This window comes from Hylaeus anthracinus, unplaced genomic scaffold (genome assembly GCF_026225885.1).
Source record: "Hylaeus anthracinus isolate JK02 unplaced genomic scaffold, UHH_iyHylAnth1.0_haploid 11997, whole genome shotgun sequence".
NCBI classification, from domain to species: Eukaryota; Metazoa; Arthropoda; class Insecta; order Hymenoptera; family Colletidae; genus Hylaeus; species Hylaeus anthracinus.
In genome coordinates this window covers 2,504,840-2,524,551 of record NW_026534344.1, presented here as the reverse complement: position 1 = coordinate 2,524,551, position 19,712 = coordinate 2,504,840, and the positions used below count along the sequence as shown (strand labels likewise).

Below are 19,712 nucleotides of genomic sequence, written 5' to 3'. Positions count from 1 at the left end.
TCGCTGCCTCCGTCAGCCACGTGTGTTCATTTCGCTCGGATCCAGTTATTTTTATCGTTGTAGGCTTCCAGAAAATCTGAAAAAATTCAGCGTTACTTTTCAAGATCTCTATTACCCTATCCAAGAGCTTTTAAAGTTATCCGAAGTGCCACCAAGGCTCCGGTTCGAGCGATTGTGACTAAAGAGACCCACCCGAGTGGCCGATGGAGAGCTACTTTACGCGATCTGAATACCTGAACGATGAAGCGAAGCAACTTTTTTCAAAAGTCCTGATCGTTGAATCTTCGGCTGTCTGGTACATCTGCTTAGAAATTGGGTCAGTGGTATTTGACTTTGAACAGGGAAGGGGTGACACACAGAAAATAGAATCGAATGCTCGGCGACGGTCTCGTGGGTGCATAACTAAACTTCGTAATGTACTCGGTTGTCCGGCTTTGTTTTGTAATCCGAAACCACCGATTCGGGGTGAGAGGGCAGAAGGAGACGCTGGCCTTTATCGACTAATTAAAAGTCAATTTAGACTACGTGACTGTTCAAATATTCCCTGATAGGTCTTACACGCCTCGTTTTTCATTGTATTTTTATCATAATAGATCGATCCATGTTAATTTCGATCAGCTGGGACAAATAACTCGCCGACGTTAGTACAAAAAAATTCCCAAGACGTTGATAATTGGGGTTCCAGGTACCCCTTTCGGGGATTAACAAGCTCAACATCGTACGGAGCATAGAGACCGCTACGAAACGTTGAAAACAGGCCAGAAAATTATATACCTATACAGTAAGATTCCTGATTACGTGGGAACGAGTTTTTAGAGAGGAAGAGTAAACTTGTATAGAAATAAAAATTCGATGTATTCCTGAGTGATCGAGGGTAGGCGTAGCGGTAGGGTTACCTCGATTGTTGCAGGTGTTTCAGGCCCCATTGCTTGCAACAATCGAAGCCCCCCCCCTGTACCTCGACCGATTTTCAATCATTTTACACCAATTTTCAACGTTTTCTCTCAAAGAATGCCCTCCGTCGATGCACGTTCGACTTCTTACGCGATTATTTTATGGCTTTTTCGACATCGACGCGAGCAAGAGCTCTGGAAGCCGCGGTGTTCGCGTACACGGGCGTATTTATAGTTCGACCGTTAAAAACCGCATATCCGAGTCGCGGCGGTGGTCGTTGGGAACAGGGCCGTAGTACGGGACCGGTCTCTTAATCTTCTCTCGAAATAAACGCCCTCCATGCTCGCTCGTGCTTGCTGCCTGCGAGTCGGTTGGTCCTATCTGGAAAATCCACTTCCGTCGCGCGGATCGAGCCATAATGGATCGACAATTACGCAACCAAGCGCCTCGACTACCGATTCTTTTCCCATTTACCCTCGTTGATCGCGTATGCGTGACTTCGGCTGCTGTCTCGCTGTCCGCTCGACCCGTTTCGATCTCGCGCGACGTTTTCTAGTTCAAGTTATTAATTATCCTGCGACGAAACGTGCTCCGAAAGTCCGCGTGCATCACCGTGCGCGACACGCTCGAACGGTACGAGGCATTTAAACGCCGCGCGAAATTAGATTGTAAATTCAAGGGGGCTGCGCGCGACCCGCGAAAGTGGCAACGAAATATGGCGTAATTAATCGTTCTAAATCAACGGGGGAACGCTGGCTCTCGCGAACGACTGCAGGGGGTTACAAATGGACCCAACCCTCGTTCGCCCTGAAAAACAATCGGTACCAGACCGACGGAGAGAGAGGGAGAGAGAGAGAGAGAGAGAGAGAGTGGAAACAAAAGAGTTTGTAATTGAAATCGAGAAAAGAGGGAATCACGACATATGTTGGGTTCCTGGCAGAAAGAGAGAGAGAGCACACGTGTGTCGAGGATCAGCTTAGATCGACAGATGTTCTCTCACACGCGTTCTTCAGCTTCGATTAATGAATATGTTAATTCGCTGAGGGCTATGCATCGTGTTCCGTTCGATTAACTCTGAGTGGCTCGAGAGTTTGAGTAGCTTTGAGACGGTTGAATCATTGGATCATGAGTAGCTTCTTCTCATTTTTCATTGGGAAATTCTGAATATTCTAAAAACGTTGTTAATTATTCCGGTGGAAAACTAAAAGCGTGGATACTTGGTGGCTTTATAAAACTGTCGCGTGGGCGAGCGATGCGTTAACCCGAAGATAAGCGAGATCCAGATAAACGATATCGAGTTTGTCGTGCACCTCACCCAAGCACCGTTTCGACAATACATACTCGCGTCGTTTCGTAACCGTGTAACGTATTCGGTGTAACGATCGCTTTTGAAACAGTCTCGCGGCTCTAACTCACTCTAATTCCCGTCTAATCGTTAGAAGTTAAACCTCGTCGGTCGATAAACACGCCGAACGACGAGAAGTTCGTGCTCGCGAGTTGCGCGAGTTGGGCAACAGGACTCCGATCGTTTATATTCGGTTACTTTGTTTCGCTTCGGTATTTTGACGAAGGATCGTGTTAGAATCAGAATTTAAATTGGGAAGAATAAAGTACGATTGATTAATTACGGTAAAATCTGGAGCGCGAATGTAGAGAACCCCTGTCGGACAATAACTCGCGACACCGTTATCCGTTAAGTCCTTGCAAGATCGTAAAGATCGTAAAGATCTTGGTCCCCCTTGGTTAACTTGATTTCCATTAACGCTCGCACGAAAATCTGCCCGTGTTAACGAGCACAGTAATTCACCGTTGTTTCGAGGGTTTAATTTCAAATGGGAGAGAAATCCTAATCTTATCGAATCCACGGTCCGATCGAGTAATACTTCGATGTGTCATCTGTTGTTAATATAATCAAATTTAATTAGGAGTTGACACGAAATGGAGACCGATTACGAGGACTGGCCAATCGAACCTGCCGATTCGAGAGCCAATCTTTGGCGATAATCGAGCAGGATTTCCTCGGGACCTGTCGATGTTTGCGCGACGATTTATCTCGGTCGATATTTCGGCTGGCCGAGAACAGCCGAAAAAACGGATTCGAAACTCGCGGAGATAGGACGAAAAGCACAAGGAGTTCTTTATCCGTTATCTTCTCGGTGGTTTGTTTCTCTTCGTTCGGCCACGAATAACCACGTAACAGTTCTGGCTCGTAAATGTCGCCGACAAAGCTCTTATCCGCGTACAATCGCACCGAAAGAAAACCGCTGCGGTGAATCCGTTCCGTGAATCAGGAAAAAGAATTCTTTCTGTTTCGTATGCCACGTTAAAAAAAAAAAAAAAAATTAAAATAAAATTAAAATAAATATAAATTCGGCACTTAACGGCTCAAAGACTTTCTCGACTCCGTTTTTCTCTCGATCCAGCGACGTTTGGTACAGGGATCGAATCGAGACGTTCGCAGCCAGATCTCTAAAGAAAAAGTCGCTTCGCAGAAACGCAAAGAATCCAGAGTGGCGTACGCAAGAAATCCCGTATCGCGCTTAACATTGACTCGGTAATTATTTTTAGTCGATTAATTGCTCCAGCTGCGTTCCTATCCCCACTTTCATTCGCGTACGAAGAAAAAGGAAGTCGTTGACCCGATACGTTGGTCTTGCGTAACAAACGCTTTACACACGTGACCCGTAACCTAATCGTATCTACGTATGGCGAGACGAAGAGAAAAAGAGCGAGGAGTTGGTCTACGAGTGCATCCGAATCGATAATTACAAACGCTTTTTATATCTCTCGTCCCGTACCGATTGATTTGGCAATTCGCGTCTCCCACGATTCTTAGAATTAGCGGCATCCAAACTTTGTTTACGATAAATGCACAACGGAGCAAAAGCAAGTCTTTTATCTCGCAGGTACCCCTTCTATAATTTTACGTTATATTTCGAGGATGAAGACGATTCGAAGATGAAGACGATTCGAAGATGAAGATGATTCGAAGATGATCCACGTTGGGCGGTCGAAGCTCATACGATTTTCTGGTTTGATTTACACGAACGCAGACCAAAATAAAGACACGTATGTAACGTGTCGAACGCGCGTCGGATATTCTCGGTCCACCATGTGCTCTCTTTATTTGGCGCACTCTTGTTTCTGGACTCTTGGGAGATGTTCGGGATCCTAATCCACCGCGAGGGTTTGCCTCCTGCGTTGCTCCGAGCCAGAACGGGGACGGGAACGATAACGTTAATGGAATTCACAACGCGTCCTCCAAGTACTATCGACGCGGCTGCAGAAGGCTCGTTTTCTCCTAATCGACACTAACGCGTAACTACCTGCGATGCACTTTGCGCTTTCGCGCGGAATTTTAACTATTCTTCGCATAACGCGCTCCGGAATATTGCTCTACAACTACTCCGTAGGTTTTTAATTAAAGTAACGAAATACTGATGGCAGATCGACGGTATCGTACAAATAAGAGGAAGCAATTTTATTCGAATAAGTGAATGAAAATAAACAATCCGCGTAAAGTGTAAAGATCGAAATGTTGAAAACAGAAATAGTAGTGGTGAAACTGGTTGTCTCTGTAGGCCAACGTTATCTTTCATTTCATAAATTCTAATCGAGAGGAGCCATCGGCAGAATCATCGCGCTCGTCGCGGAATTTCTTCGGTCTCGCTCGACTTGCCATCGTTTCACCGTCAATGCCACCGTTGTACGTTGAAAATCCGATCGATTTTATCGAGACAGTCGCACGATTCAGCGTGAATCCACGCCCGAAGCTGAGAAGCTCCTTCATCCCGTTGGTAAATATTTAATAGCGCGCCCGATAAGCTGAGACCGTCGTCTAGTGGACGCTGTTTATCGTTTACGAACATTTGAGACTGTCTTGTAATTTCAAATAAAAAAAATCGACCTTTCGTTACCTTTTCTCAAAGATCCAAGACCTGAAAACATTAGGTTTGCCTTGTGTCTCGTTTAAAGTGATCCTACATCCATCGATTCTAACCACAATTTTTAATTCTGTTTCAGGTAAGTATACGTCATTTCGTTCAATGTTAACTCTTGCCGAACAACGAGGGGTAAGTATTTCCACTATAGTTACAAGGTACGAGGAATAATCGCTCGCGAAACTGGAGTAACCGACGGTAGCAACCTTACACGGCGTACGTACAATGTGTAAATAGGGTTTCTTCTCATTGGATTAGTTGTTGAATCGAAAATTCTCTAATTCCGCTGGAGAGATTAGTCGTACGTGCCAGCGCATTCCGACGTCGCGGCACTTCCGCGAGCCGCAAACATTTTCTTGGAGCGATTCTCACAGTTTCTTCAAACGTACCTTGAGAAACTGGTGTCCATTTATCGCCGCTTTCCATCGAGCCGAGTCATGAAAAAAGATTCTAGAATGGGATGCGACCTACATACGATCGCGGCAGAACAAACGAGTCCAGCAAGAAAGTATATCCACCCCGATCTAAATCGAATCGACGCAGTGATGCGCGCAGGTAACTGTCTTCCTGGTTTCTCCGCGTGTTATTTCATTACTCCGAGCATTCATTTCCAGGATAAAAACATTCCAGGTTACGTAGAAATTTGTATCGAAACAAAATGTACAAATAGGATTCCAAGAATATTTTTTCTTCTGGGCTAAACAAACCGAACGCGGCTAAATAGATTTTTACACTAAACGTTCATCGTTAAAAAGGTCGAATGCATCGTGTATTCCACCGCGATTGCTCGCAACGCGTGCACCTTCGCGAAGAAGAAGACTCGCCGCGACCCGTCACCGTTGATCATTCCAGATCAGAATCGATAAAGAAACGAAGGGAGGGGATCCCTCCGTGTTCCTTTACTGCTACCCTTCCTTGGTCGAAACGTGTTCGTGCACGTTCGTACACGGCATGAACCCATCGCGATTCCGCTATTGTTAACCGCAGATATTCTCTTGTTCGGTGGCCAGTCGAGTGACAGACTCCGTGAGAAGCGGTCGCGAATTCGCGACATCCGGTGTGTATCGATGTCGTGTAGAATCGTCGGTGGTTTGAAGGAGTTGGTGGCTCGCCTCACGCCGTCCCCGAAGAATAAGAGGAGCGAAAGTAGCCGAAAGGCGACGAATATCAAGCTGGACAAACGTCGGAACTCTTCGAGGAGGAAAACACTCGAGAAAGTGGTAAACCGTGCTTCGACACCTGCCAAGAGTCAACAGGTATGGTGGTAAACAGTGGTATTATTTGTCGTTCGCGCAAGGACAACGTGCAAATATATGGGAAACTTTAAATTCTGTGTTAGTAAATTTAAAGCTGAAGCAGTTCTAGTAAAGACTTTATTTATCTGGAAACGAATTTGTTGTACGTAGAAGTAATTGGTGGGTTTGCAGGAAGTGGACTGGAAAATATGTTTCCACGGTCATTGGTCGTGAAATTTGAATACTTTCCTGTTTTTTCAAGTGTGGCCAACTGATCGCGAATCAGGAATTCAGATTTTATAGTATTCTAATCGGTAAACATAGGAAACACTCATTTCCAACTGATAAACATGAAAAATACCAGTATTCGAAATCGATAAACATCGCGAATGATCTCGTATTGCGATCGATGAACATCGATAAAAACTATCGTATCGATCGTCGCGCTTAGCTGATCGTGACGACCTTGATCCCGCTATAAATCAAAACTTTCGATTAAACGCGAGTCAGATTTACAAGTGGATCCTCGAGATATGGTTTTAACCGCGCGGTTGGTCTCTAAGTGCAGTATCATTCGAAACAATATTCGTTTCAGTCTTCGATACAGATCTTCTTCGGTATAGAAAATCTTCATTTAGACAAATCGTATAAGTCGAAGTACTCTGTACATTAATTTACGAAATATCGATCCACGAGCATTTTTAAATCGTGTTTTCCGTATCGTCATACTCCGCAAATTAAGTAAAATTTTATAATCTCGGATAGATACCATTGCACTCGTTCGATTCAATGGCGAAGCGAAAGTAACGCGAACAATCGATTCGCTGTTTTTCGACACACTTCTACGCGCACTGTTGCTTCCTTTTCACGCGGTTAGAGTTTCGTAGAACGTCGATGAACTCCGGTTGAACGCACTGCGGCGCGAGGGTGGCGGAATGGAATGCGATCTTGATGGCGAGGGTCCGGGACACGCGTTACGTAAGAAAAGAAATATCAACGGGGCTGCCAGGACAACGACTAGGTTCAGCAGGGTATGAGGGTCCCCGATTAGCGATGGGATCAACCATATCGCAGGTAGCACAGGAACTTCATGAAATGTTTTAGGGAAATTTCGAATTATCAGTTGAAGTTGTCGTTAGTAACAGAATTTTAAAGCAGACGAAAGAATCGCGAAGAAGTGGGAAATATTCAAGAAAATCTTTTCTAAATTCCTTCACTCTTTAATTAATTTTATTCAACCATTGCACAAATCGTCCTCGTCATTTATACGTACGATGCGTGTATTTGATATCGCGTTATTTTTCTTTTTTAATTGCTCTTGGAATTTCTTCGACCAAAGTCTAATATTTCGTCTAAGATCGTTGCTCTTATATGTATACGTATCGATCAGGTCGATCTCACCACTAGATGCGCTGGTGGCTGCCACTGGGATGACTCACAGATAGAAAAGAAAGATGCTGAACGCCCCTGGCCGCCTTGCCTTATTCCTCCTGACCCGCCCAGTCGGGTCCCGCATTCCTCCTCAATTGTCCCAATTTGAGAGAATGCATTCCTGAAAGCTTACCAGCATGCATCCGCCAGGAACCAACGAGGAATTTTTCGTTCGCCCATACGTCCTCTTCGTCGTATTATTTCAGTAAACTCGGGCTCGAGAATTCATCTCATATTTTTAGACTTACGCCTCTATAATATTTTTCGGATCGAGAATATTTTTATTCGTACCTTTTTGTCCGTAATAACGGACCGTAATATCCGCGCTGCTAATAGTTTGGTCACCTGCATCTGAGACCCGTCACATACGACACGTAATTACCGTCTCCAGAAGAGGGCCTTTGACGTGTGTCGGCGCTTTGTCTTTTTAATTAACAGAATACGTATCTCTGTACTGCTCGGCAGACCGAAGAATCTGTGCCTTGGAGGCAAGCTTTATAGAAATAGAATTTCAGAAATTTAATTATTTTAGATGCCAACGAAGAGTATAGTACTAATTAAATCCGCCTGCATATCCGAGTATCGTTATTTTCAAAGTTACACGAATCGTTTCCCGTGAATTCAAGCGAATCGGATCGACGTTGAAGTTTGTCCATCGCGGACGGATGGATATCGTTTCCAAAATGTCGGTGAAATATGATTGAGCGCGTGCTTTGGCGCTCGCCGTTGGTAAAGCATCGCGGTATCAAGCCGCGGTAATAAATTGACTGCTCGCGAAGCTACCAAGGCGACGCTTATCGCCGGTAATAATATTGCCGATAGAATTTATCGCTCCGCGACTACCTTGTAATACCACGGCGCCAATATTTCGCTCTCGCGCCGCGTGAGACGCGCCTTTTCCTTCGACTTAACGATCCTCCGCCGCGCGCGAATTTACAGCAACATGTGGCTACCATGCGCACGGTAGCCCGAGACCTCCGTTCTTCCGTTTCTCGCTTTCGGACAGGCCTCCCCAGGCGGAGAACTCCGTCTCGAGCCGCAAAAACGAAAAGGGAAAAAAAGAAACACTCGGTTCGCACGACTGGAGTTTCCTCGCGAAACACTGGGACCTCCCTCGCGAACGTTAATATCGCGATTTTCTCGAATGATCTTTCGCCGATTCACTGGAATTCGCGAGGAGAAAGCGAATCGATTGTATCGAGTCAATTACCTAATTTTACCCGTCGAAGTAGACGAATCCTGTCTAAGAGACGTCTCGGCGTCCCAACCAAATTTCATTTACGTCTACGCGTACTCTACACTTCCCCGATCGTTAGAGAAAGTCCGTAGATTCCATTAGAATGACAAATTGTCGCCAAGAGCGCAATTTCTCTCTTGTCCACGCGTCCATTCGCGAGGAAAAGGAACGTTTAAAGCCGCGCGAAGAAAACGGATAACTGGCGAGGTACTTGACGACGAATGCGTTACAAGCCAGCGTCTCTTTATCGGCAAAGTGCATTTCAGAGTTGTCGTCTCGAGTTGATAACGTCTCGTCGAACGCGCGAGCAGGACAATTAATCGCTATAGTTTCGGAGAGGATAATAGCGACGTCTTATTTCATCCCTTGTTATATTCTTTATACTCGCATACCATCCATCGCAAAGGATCTAAACGTTTCTATATGCGAATCCTCGAGCTATCAAGATAAACGTGAAATTTCTCGTTCAAATGAAAACTTCATTTACTGCTTATTCACCGCCGACGAAACAGAATAATGCACCGTTAATTTCTCGCGTATAGCAAGTTTGTAGACCGTACCATGCACGAGAGACGCGCCTAATTAACTCGTAAACGCAATACGCGCCTTTCCCAGAAGATGGTACGCGTTCGATTCAATTCGAGCGTGCAGATCGTAATTCTCTCCATTATCTTCCACCATTGTGTAGTCTCGCTGCTTGCTGCCCTCTCTGACATCCGTAGGAAAGATCTCTCGATTCAGTGTTCGTTCGCGTTTCCTACCGACTCTCCAATTGCGTCACAGAAAATACGCGATGACACGAATCTGTCAGGTTTCAAGGATGTGTAACAATCGAACGCGTGTTCCGCCTACTCCTTTCGTCTGTGATACCATTTAAGAGAGTCGTGGCACACTCGACGCGACAGGATTACCAATGTTGCATAATCGTAAAGATAATTCGCCATTCGTACGATATCGCTATTACCGAAGCGTATATAAAGGTCGGATTTAATACGTTTTAGATGGAAATGTAATATTAAGTGTGTCGTTATAAATCGTTTAGTACGCGTGAGTATATTTAACGCGAGCAAGAACTAAATGGCGTTAAAGTGTGCTGCACTACCGCAGACCCGTGCCTTGCCGTGCGTTGAAGTCTCCGAAAGGATGAATGAAATACCTCCTTCGATCGTGGGAATGCGTTAGGGCACAGTAACCGAAAAATCGAAAGAAAATCGATGAAAAACTCGCGTTGATCTATCGCAGGGACTGTACCGTGCGTTTAACACGGATCGAGATTTTCTCGAGCTGTCGACGCAAGTAATTGCCGCACAATTATTTACGTTCTCGATTGTAAACCGCGGCGAGGAAACCGCGAGCCATTTCCACGCGTTCTTCAGGAAACAATTAACAACAACTATTCGTTCCCATGCGTCTTGATGCTAATCTTTACATAGGATCCCGAAGGGGCGATGGAACACCTTCCGAAGTCTTGCGCGTAGAATAGTTTACGCTCGAGGGAGCTCGCTAGACAAGATTGCATACTCCTTTTTCTTCGGACTGTTTGGAAATAGTACAACCTCCAATTGCACGGTTGATGCATTGGCTTTTTTTTTTATCGGAGACACTGTGTTTATACACCTGGTGACTTCGATGCCAGGGAATCATAAACGCCACTCCGCTTGCTCGCGTTTAATTGGATATCTTTCGTATCTTCGTTGCGACGTAGTACTTACGAACATGAGATGAAAGCTTTCCAAACGTCTAATTATCAAAGGCACTCCGATTGTTCATACTTTAGCTAACATAACGCATGCGAAGCAGGGACGTAAACACCTCTTATTAAAGATAGCGTTTTTACATGTCCTCTCCAGAGGGAAACGCAGCAACGCGAGGCGCGTTTCGCGCGACTTTCTTTTGCTCGATGAATTCGCACAATTAAAAAAAAAAAAGAATAATTACCTGGTTCGTCGTCGTAATACAAGCCAGAGCGTGGTTGCATCGTGGCTGCAATCAACGGGCGGAAACCGGTAGAAAAACTAGTATTTTACCACGGTAATGGTGCTCGATGTTATTACGATCTCTTGTGCCAACCTCGTTTGCGATCCCAGAAAGGGGCGAAATAATATTCTATCTACCGTGGCTTTATATGGCTAGGCCTTTACGCTCGAGGGATCAGCGGAGAGAAGGAAAAAAAAAAATACTCCCTTCTACGTTTGCGTCGGAAAACTCGCTTAATGCCGAACCCGGTGGAAAAAAAGAATTGTTCGTCGTTCCCAGAGAAGAGACTACACGGTGTACATAATCGCGGAGAGCCTGGTTAAATATTCCTTACGACTTGACCGTAATTAGCGTTTTTACGTCGCGATGGACAACGATGATGCCGCAACTGTCTGGAAAAGCGCTCGACGAAACGTGCGCCGGCTTTCTTCTTCTTGAGCTGGGAAAACTCTGGCGAAAACGGTCGTGTTTGAGTCGCACAATATCAACCTTCGAACCACGAAGCGATTACTTAAACTCGGGATACTTTCGCACGAACTACAACTTGCATCGATTTTAACAAAATTGCCCGTTGGAGCGTCGAAGGAAAGTGGATCGATTTCGACGGAAGGAACGTTCGTTAAGAGGTCCACGGTGTATAACTTGGTCGCGCGCGGGGCCAGGAATGCGTGAAAGAAGAGGACGGGGAAAAAATCGACGCGCATTCTCAGCGCGGCCCGCACAACGGCTTCGCGATACGCTCGTAGATCGCGTCAAGAATGCAAAGGCATTTACATAACTAGTTCGGATGATCGGCGTGCGTACCGGTGCTCTGTGTGTACAGGACTCTACGTGCATGCCCGCGAAATTGTGGCATAACGACGCGAAACGAGACGTCATTCGCGCGATCCGCCGCGATCCGCCGCGATCTGGTCGTTACGCGTCGCGAATCGATCTCTGATCGCTTCCGACTGGTCGAATCGAGACCTCGGCACACGCTCCGAGCCTTCGAGATGAGACAGGTGCGCTCCATTGTCTTCCGAAGCCGACAGGAATACAGATTTTGTGACGCTACAGTCGTTATTTGGTTTGTAATATATAGGTGGGTAAACTAGAGAAATAGAAGTAGTTTAAAGAACTCTGCAGTGGACTAAGTAGAAACAGAAAAAAAAAATATAGAGATAAGCAAGACAGGATGCACAGAAACGTGCGCCGCGACGTCGACCTGCATACGCGAATAGGCCATCCGTGAAACTTATCGAAGCAGATATCCTACCTACAATGGATACGCGAATGCCGCGCGGTTCCATTCGCGTGAAACGTTAAAGTACTGCATAGAGTCCTACAGAGTCTAGTGCTTCGAAAGAAACATCGAAAATCCAGCTCTCCGATGCAACCTATCTTCGACGCGTGGGCGTACAGTCTGATCGGTGCCCGAACGTTGCATCGGTATGAGAAGTGCAGCGTGACAAAGGCTCGTCCAACTGGGCGTAAATTAGCTGACCATTCCAGCGGGTGATAGAGTCGACGTGTTTCGGCGTCCAGCGTCACATTCATACGATCACGTACGCGAATCCATCTCGGAGATGGATTCGTCGATACGGGGCAGGGAGCGATGGGTTCTGCGGTTGCACGCACCACGAGCGTTCCCACAAGACGTGCACACGGAAAAGTCGTCGTACGAGTTCGGTACCTAGGACTGCAGCCACGACTCTGTGACGACACGCTCGCTGATCGTCGAGGATGAGAGAACCCGATACACTGGACACCAAAGAATGTTCGCCAGAGACTGTTGCCCCCTCGACGTGCTGTCTTCGATCGTCCCTCGTCCCTAGCCACGATTCGCCTGCGAAAATAATATTTCCTGGAAAGACGACTTCGCGGATACAGTGTGATTCTTGCGTAAAACAATTTAGTAAAACACCAAACACGACGAATATAATTTAATCGCTCTAAAGAGCCCGAGAACCAACATACGTTCTTACCAACGAAGTCTGACAAAGCGGTGAGAAATTCATTTCGTATTACGACTACAGCGACTAAAAAATTTGTCGACCATTCATAGCTACGAGTCACTATGTTCTTCGTATTCGAGGTGTCAGAGTCTTTAGGAATTCGAGAACGAGTTCTTGGAAGACACGTAGGTGCCCGAAGTGTTTCACGACGCCTCGCGTTCTTCCTGGATCGTTGCCTGACCGATCAACCGCGATCACCGAAGGCTCTCTGTACGACTTTATTGCCGCGCATGCTTCCAATGGCTTCCATCGCGCAACCACCGCCAGTTATCAGGACACTGAAAGCTTCTCGGTAGTTCGAGGGTGGTCCCTTATCACCTCCGAGTGACTCTAACGCGTGTAACGCCGGTTGTTGACTCCGTTTTAACTCGGTTGTTCGATCGAGCGCATTCGGAAGACACGTGACGGATTTTTATTTTCTAATCTACTAATTGGCATCGTATCGCGATTACTATTACTATTCGCGCCAAGTATTTGCGATCGGAATTCATTTTGATCGTTATCGTAAAAGTGGAAGATATCCTTGGAGATAATAATTACCAATGACTCATAGAAAAGCGTTACGCAAGCTTTTAGTTATTTACGTTTCGAACAGAACGATTTGTACGCGTTTAATTCTACGCTTCGACCTACATTTTTTACATGGCGTGCAATATAATATAAATTTAATTGCATCCATTCTATTTACACGTAGGTACACATTAGGTAACGACTTCTTTCAATTAGATTCTACGTCTTTGATCGCAGACATGTTCACCACCTCGCATATCAGAGTTCCCACTGGATTTACATTCGTATATACTTTGCTGCAATCGCGTAATCGCGACAGTACGGATAATTCTCGCTTTGAAAACCGCAGCATTTAGTTACGCGCACGAAACTATAATACCTCGGTTCTCGCGTTCATCGAAAATCCACCCTGCTGTTATATTATAATTATCGTAACGAACGGGATGTTCCGATTTCGTGTACGACTAAATGAATGAACGCGAAGGGTTTTAAGTCGACGGCCATATCAAACGCGGGGAAACGATTCGCGAGCATTAGCTGACAGGAAAAAGGAATTGTCGAGGAATACTATACGCGGAGGCATCGAGCATCGGGCCTGGTCCTCGGACACGCATGACTTCCGGTGGTCAGCAGCCGTCGCACGGCTGACCGGATTTCAGACTCGTTTCTCTCCTACCTTTCTCAATCCTGTTATCGTTCGCCAGAATGGGTGGTAAATACGCAAACGAAGCAACCGAGCGTCGTATCCCGGTCGCAATTGGACCTTTCGCTTGAAATCCACTGATCGACGCTGCTCGGGCCAGTCCTCGGAAGTTATTAAAAAAATAATCATTCGAGGGAAACGCATGTATGTATAGTAATGCATGTATTTCAATTTGCAGACTGCAATTTACATAAAATAAATAAATAAAAACATAAAATAAATGGTAGGAATGAATACAAGTTCTCAACTTTGCGCTGTACTTTCGAAACGAAACGGTATCCGATACTTCGGCCCAATGCACCCTGCCTAAAACCTGGTCATCTACCACACACTTCCGTTCCGTTGTTAAATGAAATAAACCATTTCACGAATGAAACGTGATTCCAATCGCACGCTCGCGTTAATCTGGCTTCGTTGTCGAACTCGTTCTGAAATTTCTACGATTTCCGCGTCGACCTTGGATACGTTTTCCCAGGCGGTATTTAACCATGGCGCGCACGTACGCTACTCGAGAAGCCTCGGCACCTGAGCTGGCTCTCAGCAGGTTCGCACAACACGGTTGCGTCGCGTTGCACAACTCGAGTAAAATTACGAGAAATCGTAATGCAGGTTACGAGCGGTATCTGGTCCCCGGCGTGCACTCGACACGCGAATAGGAAACGATAACGGCTCGTATTCGCGCTGAGGTCCCTCTATTGTCCATCAGCTGTTCCGTGTATATTTTTCCCAATAACGGAGCGCGTCCTTGCGCGCGTACGAACGATTTGCGTAACGACTCACGGAGCCACTTACCAGCAGGAAATCCGGGCTAATTAGCGCGTCCAATTAAAATGCTTGCCCGATCATCGAAATTACAAGACGACGGGCGAAATTTTAATCTACTCGTTTCGTTAGACGTTTCACGAGCACGAAGGTTCGATGTGTTGCTCTATTTAAAACGGAAATTGTAGAAATTTTTGAGTCGTGACAATAGCGTGTAAATTGAAAACGGTTCGTTGTTTTATCAAGTATCTTCGAAGGCAAAGTTACGACAGAAGAAGACAGTCTTGTTACATTGTACAGACTACTCCGTTCTACAGTCTCCTTCCGTTAGAGGCTCGCGACGTCATCGCGGTCTCGTCCTTGGAAAATAGCAAGCGACGATGAGTCAACGCCAGTTTCGACCGCGGGATACGCTCTTAAGTTTCTCTGGTAATCGCACGCGAACCGCCTTCTCGCGTTTCAACGATCGCGCGACTTCGTCAAGCTCTGAGCGCGCACATGAGGTCGTCTCTTCGTCGTTTCTTAGATAAAAAATTGCAGCAGGTTGCACTTGACCGAGACAACCAGGCTCCAAAGTCACACCTGCAGGGGTCGTGACGAATTGGATCGAAACTGGATGGACTCGCCTGGAAGAGTGTCGTTCGCGAGATGGCGTCGACCGACCAAATAAAACAGAGTTCTGAGAACTTTCGCACGACGCAAACACCATCGAAGGAAGAAGAGCGCGAGGATGCCTGCGTGACCTGGCTGAAAGCGTAAAGACGTAGCGGGAACGAGCAGTCGATGAAACGCAATTAGCGATCATTTGCAGCTCGTTCGCGGTTCCCGTTGCGGCGCAAACGAATATTATAGTTTGAGAGCTTAGAACAGAACCACAGGAGGCGTGGTCAGAGCGTGGCGGAGACCACGTTACTTGTATTCATATTCGCTCCAAATTTATTAATCTCTAATTACAGAATGCTGTCTGGTACAAACACTACCTAAACAAGTATCGAACCCACTACAATTTACTACCCCCTTAATGTACGCAGAAGAGGCTCGCAGACAGCATAAATCATTCGTGAAGCCACCACCTGGCAGACGCAGAGGCTGCGTTCTCCCACCCATCGCTGTTCCCAAGCCCTCGAACTATTCGCCGACTGATTGATTCAGTCCCATTGATCGGAACATCTGCCAGAAACGAAACAGCGATTCACAATTTCGCCCAGGCGAGCGTGGCTCGCGAATCGCATACCGTCTCGTTTCGAGGCCGCTGCGCAAGCGAAGAGGCTACAGGAGCTCGCAAGGCAGCGAGTACAAGCGGCAAAGTGACGCGTGGAACGCTTGGAATGCAACGGGCTCTTCGATGGTTCGACCACGGTCGTCGTTCGCGCCAAATACCTTCGAGGCTCGATCCTTATGCCCGTCGAACGTCGTCGTCGACGTCATTCCGCGCGCGTTGCCATCGAAAATGCCCCAAACATTCGAAATTTCGTCTAGTTCGCGTTGGTTCGACGACCTCCACCCTTGCGTCCCTCAAATTCGCCAACGAAATCGAAACTCGGATAATTTTTAGAGCAGGGAGCATACCAGCGCGCGTACAAGAGCATTTCCGGTGGCGGGATCGAGGAATCGATTTTTTTTTTTTTTTATCGAAAGTCGAGAGCCGTGGACACACGTGCGCCAGCAATTAATTCCCGGTTCGCTTCGATTGGTCGGCGTGTACGAGAGCGCGGATACCGGTTTCGAGTTAACAATGGAATTGCCCATTCACCGGACACATTTGGAGATCGAGCAACGGTACAGGACTAAAGGCCGATTCACGCTTTACCGCCACGGTTCATTGCTTGTACGCGCGTTCTTACGCAACGCGACGACTAGTAGTTGACTGTTAGACCGACGAATGGTCGCTGAACTCTTACAAATCTCGAAGCTAAAATTTTGTTTCTTACCAGCCTATTTAACGTTCCTTGTTCGTTCTTAATGGGATGAATCATGAGACGCCTTTGTTTATTTTAAATGCTACCTACGGTCAACAGTTTGTTTTCCGGGTTCGGATCACCTAACAAAAGGTGAACAGAACGGTGTTCGGACGCAGTATACTCCTCAAAAGCGATCTCTCCAGCCGCCAATGATATGACTGGTGTGAAACCAGCTTAAATCTCACACGGTCAATCGCGGACGGGCAGGTGCATAGCGTGCGTCCCGTTTTCTTCGTACAGGCGAGAGTACACGCGGGTCTGCACGCGTATCGCGTTTCAGGCAACAATAAACGCTTCGTGCTTCGTGAGCTGGATCTCGAACCGAGTTAATTAACGTCCTTCCTCCTCCACGCTCTGTCTTGGCTTTTAAAACGAGCTATTACGGTCGCGGGGCGAACTATATCGGCCGATCATCTAGTAAACTTTGACGCGACGTGCACGCAAAAGTTCAAATTAAAAGAAACGCTGGATAATACCTCTGAGCAGGATCGAGAAGGGACTCGTCAAACAGCGGAATACACGTGACAAAGTATATCGTCTCCTTGATCATTTTCTGCACAAATGTACCTAGCCTTGACGCGAAGGTCGATACGACCAAGAAGAGGGGCAACCCGGCGTAGTAGAAGTTGCAAACCGAGGCGACATCAAAAGCCTCTCCGCCAGCTCGATGAATGAACTCGTCACGCATCTGCGGAACCCTCGGGACGCGCTCCAGATGCGTGGGTGTGCAGCGAGTGTTCGCTCGAACGTGTACGAGCGACTGGGAAGGGCCGGCCGATTCTAATTAGCTGTCCTACTTTGTACTTGTTTAGAGGCACTTAAGTTTATTCCTACTTAACCCGCGACACGGCCGTCCGTTGATGCAGTAACTCCTAAATAGAGCGAAGTCGCCGAGCGCCACCGAATTTCCGGCGACGGTTGCTTTTCGTCGCGTTCGTTTAAGCTGGTTACATTTTGGAGCAGATGGTAGAAAGATAACGCTTATCTGAACATTACTAACCCTTTGGCTTTCGAATGTGCTCAGACACAGGGTCTATACCGCAAGCACAGCGGAATATTATCCAAGAGAAGATGGCCTCTGGTGACATCTGTAAGGGACAGTTTAATTTACTACATGGTCTCAGTTTATAATCTTTATCTCCTGGATTCAGTTTTCCAACAGGCCATCTTCTTGGGCCAGACGAATATTAACGCAGGAGTAATCGATAATTTTGTACTCTGTCGACAGTGTTCTGTTTACGTATTAAAATTCTTATCGAGTTGTTGTTTTTTGTCCCCAGAATGAAGAGATGATCGCGAGCCTACCGATACACAGCGGCGGCGGCGGCGGCAGCGGAGGGCTGAACAGCCGCGTGGGCCGCGGATTGGCCCTTCACAGGTCCAACTCCAGCTTGGAGCTCCCGCACAGTCCGGACCCAGCCTCTCGAGTGCCAGAAACCCCTCTCAGAAGGGAGTATGGATCTCACGGTAAGTTGCAACCAACGAAGCATCCATCGAAAATCCACCACTTACGTGATTTAACAACTTTTGTTCCTCGACTTTCTAGGAAGCATCGACGTAGTGGCGCAGTCCGTAACCGTCGGCGAGAACTTGTTCGCGATGCTCCAGGATCTGCGGCCATCGTCGTCGGATCAACGGAATTCTGTCGGCGTGGATTACCTGAGGCGCGTCCCCGACGGGCAGACAGTGGACGCTGACGAGGTCTGCGGTCCGACAGGTGGCTCGAGTCCCAAGCTGCGACTGAAATTAAACAGATTGTGGGGCGCGAAACCGCCACGAGCGATGGAGGAGAGCTGTGGTAGCCCGGTGGTTTCGGCGGACGTCGAGGAGAGGCACAGACGACGAGCGTTCGCTCATTACGATTGCCAGTCCCTCACGGCGAATCTCGGTTACGCGGCGAAATTGAGGGGCATCCTGCTCGCGAGGAGGAGGAACACAGCGACTGGTGCCTCGGCTGCCAGCTCCTTCAGGGCGTCTACACCCGACGAGACGCCCGAGGAAGACGCCGGCGACGGAAAAGGTACGGCACAGTTTCCAACTCGTTTCCTTAACTTCTACCCGAAAGGTTCATCGACCTCACGGTTTTGCCAAATCCCGTGACCTAATCCAGAGTTCTGTTGTATAGGTAACGACCTGCTGGAATCGTGCCCGTTTTTCCGAAACGAGATCGGCGGCGAAGGAGAGCGAGAAGTGGGTCTTACTCGGTGCTCCCAAGGAAACGGAGTTCACAGACCGCCTTTATCGTACGGTATCGCGGTTTTGGAGCCAGCGCCCGGCGAAACGTTATGGAAGCACAGTTGCCCGCTGCAGAAACGACCGCTCCCCATCGAGAGCGTGGACGAAGGCGCACACTATTACAGGAGATACTTTCATGGTAAGCGAAACCGTCCTAAAACCCTGGAATCGCTTTGAATCGTCAAGTTTTACTTTGGTAAGCATTGGTTGGTACGTTTCCAGGTCGAGAGCACCAAAACTGGTTCGGCATGGACGAGCAACTTGGTCCAGTTGCGATCAGCATTCGTAAGGACGTTAATCAGTATAGAATAATTGTACGCACCTCTGAACTCTTGACGCTCCGTGGCTCTGTACCGGAAGAGGCGCTGGGGATCAGGCCTCAGGGCAACAGGCTGCCCACCAGGGAACTTTTGGAGCTGGTAGCCCCGGAAGTGCAACTCGGGTGTCTCAGGCTCGGCACACCAGCCGCTGAGGAAGCTCTCGCTCGACTGGACGAGCAAGGACTCTCCAACAGGTACAAGGTCGGTGTCCTCTACTGCAGATCCGGTCAGAGAACCGAGGAAGAAATGTACAACAACCAGCACGCTGGCCCGGCTTTCCTCGAGTTCCTCGACGCTATTGGTGAGCATTCAACGAAACGATTAAATGAAACTCTGTGATAGTAGTAGCTGTTCGACTATTTATAGTAGATATACGTTGTAGTAAAAATAATAGGATAAATGCTCGACAATTACTATCGCAACGTGTAGAATTAAAGACCAACTACGGTTATAAGAACGGTCCCACTCCGAGGTAAAATAAAGACCATCTTGGAATCAACTATAATAGCGTT

The 19,712-nt window shown here is 47.2% G+C and overlaps 1 protein-coding gene across 3 annotated transcripts in view; it reads left to right on the top strand.

The window, feature by feature from the left end:
• Positions 1-19,712, top strand: part of LOC128889387 (signal-induced proliferation-associated 1-like protein 2) — a 46,544-nt gene that overhangs the window by 17,905 nt on the left and 8,927 nt on the right. Inside the window, exons 1-5 of one of the 3 annotated variants that reach the window (XM_054146973.1) lie at positions 5,727-6,091; positions 17,926-18,112; positions 18,192-18,665; positions 18,771-19,019; positions 19,103-19,501. In XM_054146973.1, coding sequence (XP_054002948.1) covers positions 5,903-6,091; positions 17,926-18,112; positions 18,192-18,665; positions 18,771-19,019; positions 19,103-19,501 — 1,498 coding nt within the window. In that variant the 5' untranslated portion in view covers positions 5,727-5,902. Of the gene's footprint in view, positions 1-5,726; positions 6,092-17,925; positions 18,113-18,191; positions 18,666-18,770; positions 19,020-19,102; positions 19,502-19,712 lie in introns of those variants that run through there. The other 2 variants (XM_054146970.1, XM_054146972.1) reach the window with 2 other exon arrangements.